The following is a 13890-nucleotide window of genomic DNA, read 5'->3' on the forward strand; positions in this document are numbered from 1 at the left end:
GAAGGACAAGTTACCCCATTTAGATATTGGACTACTGGAGTGAAGTGGCCTTGGGCAAGCTACTTCCTCTCAGCTTCAGCCTGTGTGTTCATAATCCAGTGTTGTTTAGCCTATCCTATAAAAATGGCTTAATAGTCTTTTTCGGATAAATGGGAATCTGTTTTTGAAATAATAACCTCCAGCTGAAGGCTAATTCAAATGTCATATTTGAATTTGGACTGTGTTGACAAATTAGAACTGCAGTTATTATATTGTATTGATACTTAACAACATATCAGTATGATACGTATTTGACAGCTGCACTAAATTTGTCGATAGGGACATTTGTCATCTGTTATCACACTTTTGAGAGTTCAGTTATCTGCATTGTCTGGTTTAATCCTTACATCAGCATTGTAAGGTAGTCCAAGACTACCAAAGCTATGGGGAAGTGATTTGCAAATCAAAGGATATCTAATGCAAAATCAAAGGCGAGTTCAAAGCAGAGGCTAGATTTGAACTAGGGGCATCCTGAGGTCTTTTAGTCACTGCATCAAGCCATCTCCAATAAAAAGTATAATGGAATAAAATTGCTGACAATATGTAGCTGCAGATGGGTGGGGCAGAAGAAACTCCTATAAGCATACACAAAGTGCCTTTCCTTTATATCAGGTCATCAGCAAATCCCACACTCATTAGGAATTATGTGGAAAGTCTTCAAGGGAAGCATCTCTATAACAATTAAACCAGGGAATCTGGCAGTAGGGGAAATATATTTTTCATTGCTTTCAAACGACTCTGCAATTGCGTTTTGGCTTATGGGTCTGATTCCTTTCCCTCCCAGTTTATCTGTATTTGCATTTTGTTCTGTGGCAGCATTTAGGAGGACAAGGGGAGAAGCGCTGTGTGCCAGGAGCTGCTTTGCCATTGCAGATATATGGGTGTGGCAGGCCATCTCACCCAGGTGCCTTCTTCAGCTGGGACTCCCAGCTCCCAGCATCCCCAGCCAACATGGGCGATGGTCTGGGATGGTGGTGTAATACAACACAGCCGGAAGGCTAGTGTCGACATGAACCCAGGGCATTTTGTTGCCTGATCCTGCAAGCGGGGCCTCTCCCACCTGTGCAGCCCAGTAACCCGACAACTTGTTTTGTCTGAGGCAGAGCATGCCCGAAGCACCACTCCCCCCCCCCATCCGTGGCTATTTAAATGCAAGCACTCCGCTCCAGCTCATGGCAGGGCTAGCCTTGCTGCCTCGTCTTGCAGAGGCTCCTCCAGGTTAAGAGACAAGCTTCCCTCACGTTCCCCCATTTTGTGGGGCAATGCCGGGGGTCCGCTGCCTGAACTTCAGCTTCTCCAAACCCGCTCCTCAAGGCGGGGCATGGCAGGCAGGTTTTCTGAATCCCAGCGGTCAAGGGGGGAGCTGCTTTGGCGGCGTCTAGAGCAGCAGAGGTGTGGCTCTACCCTTTACACAGCTCCGGCAGGATTAGGGCCGCTAGGTTTCACACGAGACTGTAATCCCGCCGGTCCCAGGAAAGTGGTGTGAACCCCGTGCCCGGCTTCCTTTGCATCTCTTCGGCTGACGTGTGGGGCGCTGAGCGGCGGCGGGGGGGCGCGCAGGCTTGGGGTCCGCATCCTGGCTTAGTGTGTACAGACATTTAGGCGCGTGTGCTTGCAGGGGTGGCGGGGAGGTCGTGAGGATTCTTCTAAGAGACGCTCGAGTCAAGGGCGCCTGTCCCCCCCACCTTTCCCCCACCACCTCACAACTCCGAGCACGGATTTCTCCAACTCAGGCGGCCAGGAGTCGTCGTCCCCCCCCCCCCGGGGTGCGCTGCGCTCTTCCAGCCCTTACCGCTGGCACCCTCGAGGACTCCCTCGCTCCCCTTTCCCAGTAGCTGTGGCTCTTTCGTCCCTAGGGAGCGCCACCGCCGACCCCACCGCTGGAGGGAAGGGCGGCGGCGGCTCAAAGGCCGGCTCTTTCCACGCCGCCTCTCTCGGCTGGCTTCGGCACCGCGTTTTTTATTTTTTGTGTGCCAGGGGTTTAGAGGGAGGAGGAAGGGGGGGGGAGAGGGTGCCTCCACGAGGCGTTGGAGGTTAGGGGTAGGGGAGAGGCGCAGAGAGAAACCATTCCCTCCCCTCTCCTCCCTCCCTTCTTACAACCCCTGAATGTTTTCGCTCCACTGCTGCCTTTTCCAAGAAGCTCACGTGTCTGAAAGGTGCACTCCGTTCGCTGTCACGTAAAAGCAACAGACATTTGTGGCGGAGGGAGGAGGAGGTGCGGGAGAAGTCATATGAGGTAGCTTTCTGGAAGCAGCTTGGCAGTCAGCGCCCAAAAGAAGGGCTGACTGAGAGGGTTCCCTGGATCTTAGTCAGAGAAGATGTAAACTGACAGAAAGGCAAGGCTCCTTAAGAACTAGTCTGCTCTCTTTGGAGTAATGAGACTCATTAGTTTAAAACACCCACACACACACACACACTTTTGCTTCTTGGGAGGGGAGATGTTCCTCTCTGCCTTTGCCTTGTGGTCTTGGAGATTTTTGCTCATCACAGCAGAGATAAGCTGCTTCATGCTTGTCACAACTCATCTTTCTGTGCAATCTGCTGAAGAAAGACAGGAACTTGCCCTGTATAAAGTAGCCAAGGGCTCCCTGGGAAGCTTAAAAAGGGTTTAGTTAGTGTAATCCTTTTGATTTACATTAATGCATCTTCTTCCTAAGCATCCCTTTGGGTCTTCCTCGTTTTCAGTGATGGAGAAGCCACACTCTCCAGGGGCAGTTGGATATCTGTGCTTGACCATCAGCCTCCCTCCCTGGCTGGGACTGATGGGAAGTGGAGTTGTCTGACAACATCTGGCTGGTCGCCACTCATAGTTCTCCTAGGTCATAAGGTGGTTCCAAAAATGGGCTTATATCCCACCTTGCAAGGCAGTAGGGAAGACTGCTTGGGTATTGTACCCAGTAGATGAAATCCTGTTGCTTGGTGTAGTACATTGAGTGAGGTTCACTGAATCCGTGGTACAGTATCTGGTGAGTTAATTCCTCCATAAGTGCCATTGATTCAATGGACCTACTCTGGCTGTGATTCTCTAAACCTGTGGTACCCACCCTTGGGTAACCCAGGTGTTTTTGGACTACAACTCCCTGAAATCCTGGCCAGCACAGCTGGCCACACTGACGTTTTCTGGGAATTTTAGTCCAAGAACATATGGGGACCCAAGGTTGGGAACCACTGCTCTACACTAAACAACAGGATTTCAGCAAGTATGTTTTTTTTTTTTAAAAAAAATTAAATATGATGTATAAATTGTTGTTTCAATCTATTGGGGTTTTCTTGGCAAAGATACTGGAGTAGTTTGCCAGTTCCTGCTCTAGGTGGACCATAGCAAACTATAGCAAGTTCTTAAAGAACTGCTCATTACCCCCAGGATTTTCACTTTTAACCCATTTGGGGTAATTTACCCCTGTTTTCCGACCTATGTTTTAGGATAACCATCTTAAATGCTTTTCTTGTGACACCACAACTGATGCCAGCTAGTCTCTGCATCAGAGTAGATTTAATTTAAATCACAGTTTAAATTTTTTAAAAATCAGATGGCTTTGATGACTTAAATTAAAAAGTAGATTTTCAAAATTTAAACCATTATTTAAATTGTGATTTAAATGAATTCAAATTTTAAAAAACACTAATTTTTATCCACCCTGTTCTGCATCATCAGTTAAATAAATGCTATTGCATGGTTTAGGGAAATCTCCCTTAACCAGACACCCTCTAGAAGTGTTGGAAATTGGTTCGGAACTTCTGTTAAACCCCCAGCTAGCACAGTCGTTAGCCACCATGATGGGAGTTGTAGTTCAAAATATGGAGTGGCTTTAGAGAAATTTTATAGCTGGGGCCTCTGCCACGCTCTTGTGTGGCCAGTTCTTTGCTAACCCCGCTCCTTCACTTTTAGCCCAACATAATAGTCATGTGCTATGAAATCAATTCTGACTAAGTCAGACCTTTTCAGCGTTTTCTGGATAGAGGATACTCAGAAGTGGTTTACCCATTCCTTCTTCTGAGAGTGCCCTGGGACTGTGCAGCTTGCCCAAAGCTACACAGGCTGGCTTTTATTGCACGAGGCACAGTGAGGAATCAAAGTTCCAACCTCTGGCTCTGAAGCCAGATACCTAAACCACTGAGCTATCCAGCCAGCTTTAGCCCAGCGTATAGAAGTGTAAAAAAAAAAATGAAACCTGGCTTACCTGAGAAAATTTTCAACTGTAGATTTTTAGCATATGGGGTTGTTGTAGTTAAACGTGTAAGAGCAGAGCCAGTAGCAACAGTAACGAAAGTTACTATAGCTAACATCCCTGATCAGGAATTTTCCAGATGCGTTAATCTACAAGTACCACCAGGTTGGGGAAGTCTGGTTAGAGATTAGCAATAGATTGGCAACATTTGGGTTAAATAAGATGTGCTGGATCACATTCCTGCCCCTTCTTTAATCGGCCCCATCCCTCCTATGCCACCTCCACCTCCCTTTCCTGATTTGTTTACAGATTGGAGTTCCTTCCAACTGTTTTATTTTATTGTTTGCTTTAAACCCACCATGTCATTCCCTGTCCATGGCACATTTCCACATTTCATAATATTGACATCTCTCTTTCTGTGAAGGAGACAAATGAGAAGGAAACACATGGAGAGATGGGAGATAAAAGAGCAGCAATTGGGGAAACGCAAGCAAATGCACTTAAACATGCTTAAATTGATTACCGTTAGGGGGAAAAATGGCATTGGAGTTTCTGCCCAAGGCCTGGAGGAGATTTTGATTAAAGCATGAACGGGAGAGAGGCACCTTCTTTGGCATGCTGCTTAAGGCTCAAACTATTTTGTATGAAATGCAGCCGGGTGATGGCCATGGAGAGAAAAATGGCAGCTTCCTTGCCCACAGGAAGATGATTATAGGCAAGTTAACAAATGACAACAACAACAGTGTACAGTAATTTAGTGTCTATATAGCATGCTTTGAGTGTTCAAAGTGCTTCTCACAGATTATCTGACTAATCCTTGCCACAACAGGCCTGTAGGCAAAACGCTTATCATCATGATAATTATTATTATTATCTTCATGTTGCAGACAGAGGCTGTTAGAAGGAGGGGAGGGAAAGTTAATGCCATGTAGAAAGTCTGTGGCTTTAAGGAAATATGACATCTAGGACCTTCCCCACTTTCTGGTGTTTCTAGCTCCACAGCTCCATTTTTAGCAACAGCCCAACATGCAGTAATGCAAAAGATGAAGCCTAGCAAACCCAGGAGAAGTTTCAACTGCTAATTTTTAGCATGTTGGGTTGCTCCAGCTAAATATATATGCACAGAGCCGGTAACAACAGCAATAAAGGGTCACCTCTACAGATGCTATAGCTAATATCTCTGACAGGGCATCTTCTAGATGTGTTATATGTGTTACAGGTCCCATCATCCCCAACCATCATGGAATAGGTCTACTGACAGGGGGGCGTTGTGTGAATTATTATGTTCAAATACATCTGCAGTTTGCTTTGTTGGGAGAAATAATGTTGCACTGTTTTTGCTTTGATACTTAGCTTCTGTTGGTCATATCTTTTCCCAGATATCTGAGGAAGTGGACTTGATCCACGAAAGCTCATTGTTAGTTTTTCAGGTGCCACAACATTTTTGTCTTCTTAATTTTTTTATTTTTGTTTTTGCCAGATACATTTTTCACTCTAGTATCTGAGGATGTTGACTTGATCCATGAAAGCTTATATTAAAGTACAGCAGTTAGTCTTTGAGATGGCACAGCATTTTCATTTATTGTGTTTTTCTTTTTGTCTGAGTAGTCACTGGACTGCCCCATGACAGAACCTTGTGTACTCCAGCTGTTCATCTTCTCTGTCACTTTCTTTCTCTGTCTGCCTTTGAGGAGATTTTGGGATGCTTGTGTATGCTTTAAAAATGCTAACATTCTTATATGGTATATACTACTGTAGTTAACTTTCTACCTCAGTGAATGTTGCTCTAAATGTGTTCTGCATGTAGCTATTCTATAAATGCAATGATATCCCTAGTGAAAAATATAATATTCTGTTTCACATTGTTTAGCTTCTTCAGTGGTTGTTTTATTGAATCCAGCATAGGTTATTATATAGCAAATAAATAGAGCGTAAAGAGCCTTGAGCAATGCATAGTAATAATAGGTGTGGAGTGTTGGGTTCCTTTCCGACCTTAATTTTTTGTGTGAAGGTTGGAGTGTTCTCCGTATGGTGGAATATCCTATTTTCACCTGGGAAATGTTAGAAAGCATGTAATTTGAATTTTAAGGCTGCAATCTAAGACCATGGGTTATATACTTCTGAGTAAATGTTAGGTTAGGAACAGGCTGAAAGAATTCAGACAATATTTCCATGGCTCGCGTGCTGAAGCAAATTCAGTTTGCACAGTTACAACCCTCAATTACTTTATAGGCTGTCGGGTTCTAACAAAAGATATGGGGCAGAACCTGTTTTCAAGTACTAAATAGAAAAGACTTTAAACACCATTATGTTCCCAGTCAGGCTGAGTCAGATTAGCGGCACTGAACCAACCATTCACCCCTGTAGGAGTGGTCCTTGCATAACCCTGAGTCCAAAAGCACAGGAGGTGCCCACCAGAGTAGATTGATTTACGTTAAAAAATATATCATTTAATCATGATTTATTTCAATTTTATTTTTTAAAAAATCATTGAGTTTTATCCACGCTGGTGTTTACATTTGCAAGTTTTTAACACTCGAAGGGACAACCCTCTCTGTGGCCGAAGTCCCTTTGCCTCTTCCTTCACTTGTTATGTTGGAGTGGAAAGTCCCTTTCTATGCATTTGGAAAGCAGCCTGAGTGCCCCCCCCCATAAGTGAGTATCTCTTGATCTCCAGTCAGGAAGAATCTTAGCATCACCTCATGGGAGTTTTGGCCTTCTTCCCATCAGGGCTCAGCTGATTCCTACACCAGCCGCCCATCGTTGGACTCCGACGTGTCACTAGAGGAGGAACGCGAGGGTGCGAAGCGTGAAGTGGAGAACCAGGCTCAGCAGCAGCTTGAGAAGGCCAAGGTATTGATGGGATGGGAAAGTGAATGGCCTTGGCTTGGGATTGGTGGAAAGAGGACTCCTGAGTCCAGTCAGGAGATTTGCCCTTGAAACAACTGGACTGGAGTAATTCTAGACGACATTTGTCATGCAGTTGCCTCACTGCAGTCACAGGGATTCCACAGATGATCACACCTCCCCTTGTCTTCCTTCATGTCTTCCTATCCCTTCTTCCATCTTTTTTTTCCTACCAGAGAAATACGTCATGCAGAGGAGAAGATGCAGTCGTTTACAATGTACAGTATTTACTTGATAGGACTGAGAGCCTTCTGCCTCCCCCAGCACGCCCACAATTTTCTGTAAATTATTATTATTACATACTGTATTCTCGAAGGCCTTTATGGCTGGGATCCAATGGTTGTCGTAGGTTTTTCGGGCTGTTTGGCCCAAAAACCTTCAGAACACGGCCAAACAGCCCAAAAACTCTACAACAACCATATTACGTATTATTATTATTTTTGCCACGAGGCAAAAATATCTGAGGATAAAACACCTTTTGAAAAGAAAACTCTTTTGGAGATGGGTAGGGCAAAGAAGTTTTAGTGGCCCTCAGCCTTCTGGAAGCTGCCTACACCTGGTGTATAGTCATATGTGTGAGGAAGCCCATGGGGGTGGGGGGTAACTAGTGCATGTTCTGTGGTAACAAGTACAGACTAGACTGGGAACCAAACTAAATTTTACATTAAAAAACATGGACAACAGGACAATCTTAGACATGCCTATTCAGAAGCAAGGCCCGGTGTATCAGTGGGACTTACTCCCACATAAGTGTGTGTCTTTGATTACAGCAGAAGAGATCTGGTGAAGAATTAGATTGTCTCTTTGGTTCAAATTTTGCTAGAGCTGTGAACTTACTAGGTGTTAAAGACTGGAGCCCTTGCCTTATCTCTCTCGTCTCCTCTATGTGTGGAGAGTCACATTGTCCTAGTTTACAAGGCTGTTGTAAGAACTATAAAAACCTCTATTTACTTACCTGCCTATTGCTGGGATATTCCTGCTTAGGTTACAGGATAGTTTTGAGGTGGTTAGGCAAATTTTGGTTTTCTGTCTCCTCCCCCCCCCCTTTTTATCAGAGGGTTTTTCTCCCCACTGTCCTAGGGAACTTTGCTGGTGGGAGGTGGGAGTGTGTTTAGCATTATCGCCATGGCAGCCATATTCAGCAATACCTTTGGGGTTTGAAGAACTGCCTCGGCCTCCCTTGCGCTCTAGCAGTTTGTGGCCACATTGTCAGGGGCTGAGGGGACGTTTGAGCCTTTGAGTCTTCATCCCCATATTTTCTCCATCAGGTTTCTTCCTCTAAACCTCCTGCATTGTAGTGTTCTTAATTCATCTCATCTTAAAAGGTGAGGTGTTACGGATACGAGATACATTAGGCTGAGACTGGTCCAAAAGCATTCTGAGAATTTAGGAACTAAGCTGAGGTTTGAGCCCAGATGCCCCAAGTCACGTATTCTAACTCTGCTACATTACAGTGGGCTTTTACAGAGATCCTCCAGATCTCAAAGATTCCCTGGAGAAAAGTTGATCAGTGGGCTCCTTTAATCCAACAAAGGCAGCCAAGGAACATAGAAAAGAACCAGAATCCTGTTGGCTAGGCTTCCTGGGGCATTCCAGGACTTACATTCCTTGAAGTAACTCCTGCCTCCTCTGTCGTGCTGGCTGAATAACTCTATGAGCTAGGTGTCTGGCTGTAGGGCCAGAGATGAGTCGTTCAATTCCCCACCTTGCCTCCCACACGGAGAGTCCACCTTCGTAGCTTGGATCAAGCTGCACAGTCCCTTGGTGCCCTCAGAGGAAGGGTAAGGTAACCCCACTTCTGAGTACTGCCTACCTAGAAAAGCCTGGAAAGATCTGCTATAAGTTGGAATTCACTTGACAGCATGCAATTATTGTTATTATCTCCGTTGCAGAGTCCTCTGCTCAGGCACCTCCCATATGCAGTCGGAACCCATTAAAACTTCTCGCGAGCTGCCTCAGGAAATAGCAGACCTCATTAACTCTAAGGTGCTCTTCTTGAGAAGTTCTCTCCAGTTTCCTGAGATTCCACATTTGTCCCTCAGACTCCATCATTTGCCTTTACTAGAGTCAGCCACAATGATGATGGTGGATGATAGTTTCAAGCCTCTTTTATCATCTAGGGCAGTGGAATCTGCCAGAGCACCCAATTACCTGGAGCTCATACCCCACTTCTGATCTGGCTTCCCCCTACAGCACAAGCCGGTCGCATTCGCCGTTCGTACTAATGTCAGCTACTGTGGTGCATTGGATGAGGAATGTCCCGTGCAGGGGTCGGCCATCAACTTTGAAGCCAAAGATTTCTTGCACATCAAAGAGGTGAGGGACAAGTATAGCTGGGGATGGGTGGAAACAGGCTGTATTTCTAGTACAGTACTTCGGTTTCCAGTGTTAGAAAGAAGACTGAAGATGTCACTTTGTGGTTGCGGGGGAAGAGGAAGTCATTTTTGTTTTATACGAAATTGCCTTCTTCAAGACACTTGGAGTTCCTCGCTGTTCCCTTTGATTGGAAGACAGTCAGTAGACCCTTCATGCACTACTCACTATGAAATTCTGCCTGCCGTGGCTGAAAATGCCTCTTTTCTATTTTCCTTTTCCTGTGTGGGGAAAGGGGAGGAGAACTGAAGCCAGACACACACTTTGCCAGTGCTTGAGGGAGCTCTCTGAGTGCTGTGGTTGGTAGGACTCAAGTGTCTCCTGCAAGCCAGCTGAGTGCACTCCACTCCTTTCCCTCCTGCTCTGCTCTACTCTTGTCATTCATCAGTAGAGAGCTGTGACAGAGAGGTATCTGCCCCCCCCATTTATAATTTTCCACCCGTGAATTAAGGCAAGAAGGTACATCATTAACTTGTTTTTTCAAACAGTTTGTTGAAAAATTAGTTTGTTTATGTTTGAATGCAAAATAAACTCACACAAACTAGTACCCATCCTGTCACTCCAGCCACCCTTGATCCAAACCACAGTCTCAAAATGGAGGCAGGGCAGCTGTGGGGGGGGGGGAGAGTGGTAGAAGAAGATGGGACAAGCCCATAAATGGATTTTAAAATGGATTTTATACTGTTGAATTTTGTGCAAGACTCCCACCTATTTAAAAAAATGATGCAGTTGTCACCTCAGTAAGTTCCACTGGCTAATACTGGACTTTGAGTGGTCGGGCACTGGGGTTGTAGCTTTCCAGTGCTGGAAAATAAAACACTTCATTCATTCATTCGTCGTCGTTTAGTCGTGTCCGACTATTCGTGACCCCATGGACCAAAGCATGCCAGGCCCTCCTATCTTCAACTGCCTCCCGTAGCTGTGTCAAATTCATATTGGTTGCTTCGCAGACACTGTGCAGCCATCTCATTCTCTGTCGTTCCCTTCTCCTCTTGCCATCACTCTTTCCTAGCATCAAGGTCTTTTCCAAGGAGTCTTCTCTTCTCATGAGATGGCCAAAGTATTGGAGCCTCAGCTTTAGGATCTGTCCTTCCAGTGAACACTCAGGGCTGATTTCCTTTAGAATTGATAGGTTTGTTCTCCTTGCAGTCCAGGGGACTCTCAAGAGCCTCCTCCAGCACCACAATTCAAAGGCATCAATTCTTTGTCGGTCTGCTTTCTTTATGGTCCAGCTCTCACTTCCATACATCACGACAGGAAAAACTATAGCTTTGACTATTCGGACTTTTGTTGGCAAGGTGATGTCTCTGCTTTTTAAGATGCTGTCAAGGTTTGTCATTGCTTTCCTCCCAAGAAGCAGGCATCTTTTAATTTCGTGGCTGCTGTCTCCATCTGCAGTGATCATGGAGCCCAAGAAAATAAAATCTGTCACTGCCTCCATATCTTCCCCTTCTATTTGCCAGGAGGTGATGGGACCAGTGGCCATGATCTTAGTTTTTTTGATGTTGAGTTTCAGACCGTTTTTTGCACTCTCCTCTTTCACCCTCATTACAAGGTTCTTTAATTCCTCCTCACTTTCTGCCATCAGAGTGGTATCATCTGCATATCAGAGGTTGTTGATATTTCTTCCGGCAGTCTTAATTCCGGTTTGGGATTCCTCCAGTCCAGCCTTCCGCATGATGTATTCTGCATATAAGTTAAATGAGCTGGGGGACAATATACAGCCTTGTCATACTCCTTTCCCAATTTTGAACCAATCAGTTGTTCCATATCCAGTTCTAACTGTTGCTTCCTGTCCCACAAATAGGTTTCTCAGGAGATAGATAAGGTGGTCAGGCACTCCCATTTCTTTAAAGACTTGCCATAGTTTGCTGTGGTCCACACAGTCAAAGGCTTTTGCATAGTCAATGAAGCAGAAGTAGATATTTTCCTGGAACTCTCTGGGTTTCTCCATAATCCAGCGCATGTTAGCAGTTTGGTCTCTAGTTCCTCTGCCCCTTTGGAATCCAGCTTGTACTTCTGGGAGTTCTCGGTCCGCATACTGCTGAAGCCTACCTTGCAGGATTTTGTGTGAAATGAGTGCAATTGTACGGTAGTTGGAGCATTCTTTGGCACTGCCTTTCTTTGGGATTGGGATGTAGACTGATCTTTTCCAATCCTCTGGCCACTTGCTGGCATATTGAATGTAGCACCTTAACAGCATCATCTTTTAAGATTTTAAATAGTTCAACTGGAATGCCATCACCTCCACTGGCCTTGTTGTTAGCCAGGCTTTCTAAGGCCTACTTGACTTCACTCTCCAGGATGTCTGACTCAAGGTCAGCAACTACATTGTTTGGGTTGTCCGGGATATCCAAATCTTTCTGATATAATTCCTCTGTGTATTCTTGCCACTTCTTCTTGACGTCTTCTGCTTCTGTTATGTCCCTCCCATTTTTGTCCTTTATCATGTCCATCTTTGCACAAAATGTTCCTCTAATATCTCCAGTTTTCCTGAACAGATCTCTGGTTTTTCCTTTTATGTTATTTTCCTCTATTTCTTTGCATTGTTCATTTAAGAAGGCCCTCTTGTCTCTCCTTGTTATTCTTTGGAAGTCTGCATTCAATTTTCTGTAACTTTCCCTATCTCCCTTGCATTTTGTTTCCCTTCTCCTCTCTGCTATTTCTAAGGCCTCATTGGACAGCCAGTTTGCTTTCTTGCATTTTCTTTTCTTTGGGATGGTTTTTGTTGCTGGCTCCTGTACAGTGTTACGAGCCTCTATTCAAAGTTCTTCAGGCACTCTGTCCGCCAAATCTAGTTCCTTAAATCTGTTCTTTACTTCCACTGTGTATTCATAAGGGATTTGGTTTAGATTATTCCTGAGTAGCCCAGTGGTTTTTCCTACTCTCTTCAGTTTCAGCTTGAATTTTGTTATGAGAAGCTGATGATCAGAGCCGCAGTCAGCTCCAGGTCTTGTTTTTGCTGACTGTATAGAGCTTCTCCATCTTTGGCTGCAGAGAATATAATCAATCTGATTTCGATAATGCCCATCTGGTGATTTCCATGTATAGAGTCGCCTCTTGTGTTGTTGGAAAAGAGTGTTTGTTATGACTATCTCTTGACAAAACTCTATTAGCCTTTGCCCTGCTTCGTTCTGAACTCCAAGGCCAAACTTCCCTGTTGTTCCTTTTATCTCTTGACTCCCGACTAGCATTCCAGTCCCCTAGAATGAGAAGAACATCTTTCTTTGGTGTCAGTTCTACAAGGTGTTGTAAATCTTCATAAAATTGTTCAATTTCAGTCTCCTCAGCAGGAGACTTGGATTCGTATTGACATCATTCTATCATTTTTGAGGTTGTATCCCATTACAGCTTTTCCCACTCTTTTGTTGACTATGAGGGCTACTCCATTCCTTCCATGGGATTCTTGTGCACAATAGTAGATATGATAATCATCTGAGCTGAATTCGCCCATTCCTGTCCATTTTAGTTCACTGATGCGCAGGATGTTGATGTTTATTCTTGCCATCTCCTGTTTGACTACCTACAGCTTCCCAAGGTTCATTGATCTTACATTCCAGGTTCCTATGCAGTATTTTTCTTTGCAGCATCGGACTTTCCTTTCACTTCCAGGCACGTCCACAGCTGAGCATCCTTTCGGCTTTGGCACAACCACTTCATTAGCTCTGTAGCTACTTGTACTTGTCCTCCGCTCTTCCTCAGTAGCATGTTGGATGCCTTTTGACCTGAGAGGCCCATCTTCCAGTGTCATATCTTTTAACCTTTTGTTTCTGATCATGGGGCGTTCTTGGCAAAGATACTGGAGTGGCATTGCCAGTTCCTACTCCAGGTGGATTGCATTTAGTCGGAACTCTCCACTATGACCTGTCTGTCTTGGGTGTCCCTGCACGGCATAGCCCATAGCTTCTCTGAGTTACTCAAACCCCTTCGCCACGACAAGGCAGCAATCCATGAAGGGGAGTAAAATGCTTAGCTAATGGCAATTCATGAGATTTTATAGCATTGAAAATGAACATTCTGTTACTCCCTCTGAGGATTTATACTTTAAAATACACGGGAGAGGAGATGTTTACTAACCTGAGTAACCAGCTGATGAGAGGGATTGAGAAAGGCTGGTTACTCAAAGGCCAGAAGGTTATTCAAAGGGCCTCATCCTCCCTTGTATATGTATGTGTAAAAGCAAGTTGGGAAGATGCCCCACCCCCAGCTTATGGCTTTCTGTTATGATGTCCCTCCAGAAGTACAGCAATGACTGGTGGATCGGGCGGCTAGTGAAGGAGGGGGGAGACATCGCCTTCATCCCCAGCCCACAGCGGCTGGAGGCCATACGGCTGAAGCAGGAGCAGAAAGCCAGGTAAAGAGAGGCAAGGGTGGGGAGGTCCATGATTCTAACATCGTCGGC

General features: G+C 45.0%; 1 protein-coding gene and 1 long non-coding RNA gene across 3 annotated transcripts in view; one reads left to right on the plus strand and one right to left on the minus strand.

Annotated features, from left to right (window-relative positions):
* Positions 1 to 1962, minus strand: part of LOC140704604 (uncharacterized) — a 48103-nt gene extending 46141 nt beyond the window's left edge. The window contains exon 1 of the long non-coding RNA XR_012083911.2: positions 1832 to 1962. This is a non-coding gene — a long non-coding RNA (uncharacterized LOC140704604). The remainder of the gene's footprint in view (positions 1 to 1831) is intronic.
* The window catches only part of CACNB3 (calcium voltage-gated channel auxiliary subunit beta 3), a 42483-nt gene that overhangs the window by 11363 nt on the left and 17230 nt on the right, over positions 1 to 13890 (plus strand). For both annotated transcript variants that reach the window (XM_020785698.3, XM_072990846.2), the window contains exons 2-4: positions 6939 to 7061; positions 9309 to 9431; positions 13727 to 13842. In XM_020785698.3, coding sequence (XP_020641357.2) covers positions 6939 to 7061; positions 9309 to 9431; positions 13727 to 13842 — 362 coding nt within the window. The remainder of the gene's footprint in view (positions 1 to 6938; positions 7062 to 9308; positions 9432 to 13726; positions 13843 to 13890) is intronic.

The sequence above is a fragment of the Pogona vitticeps genome, chromosome 2 (genome assembly GCF_051106095.1).
Source record: "Pogona vitticeps strain Pit_001003342236 chromosome 2, PviZW2.1, whole genome shotgun sequence".
NCBI classification, from domain to species: domain Eukaryota; kingdom Metazoa; phylum Chordata; class Lepidosauria; order Squamata; family Agamidae; genus Pogona; species Pogona vitticeps.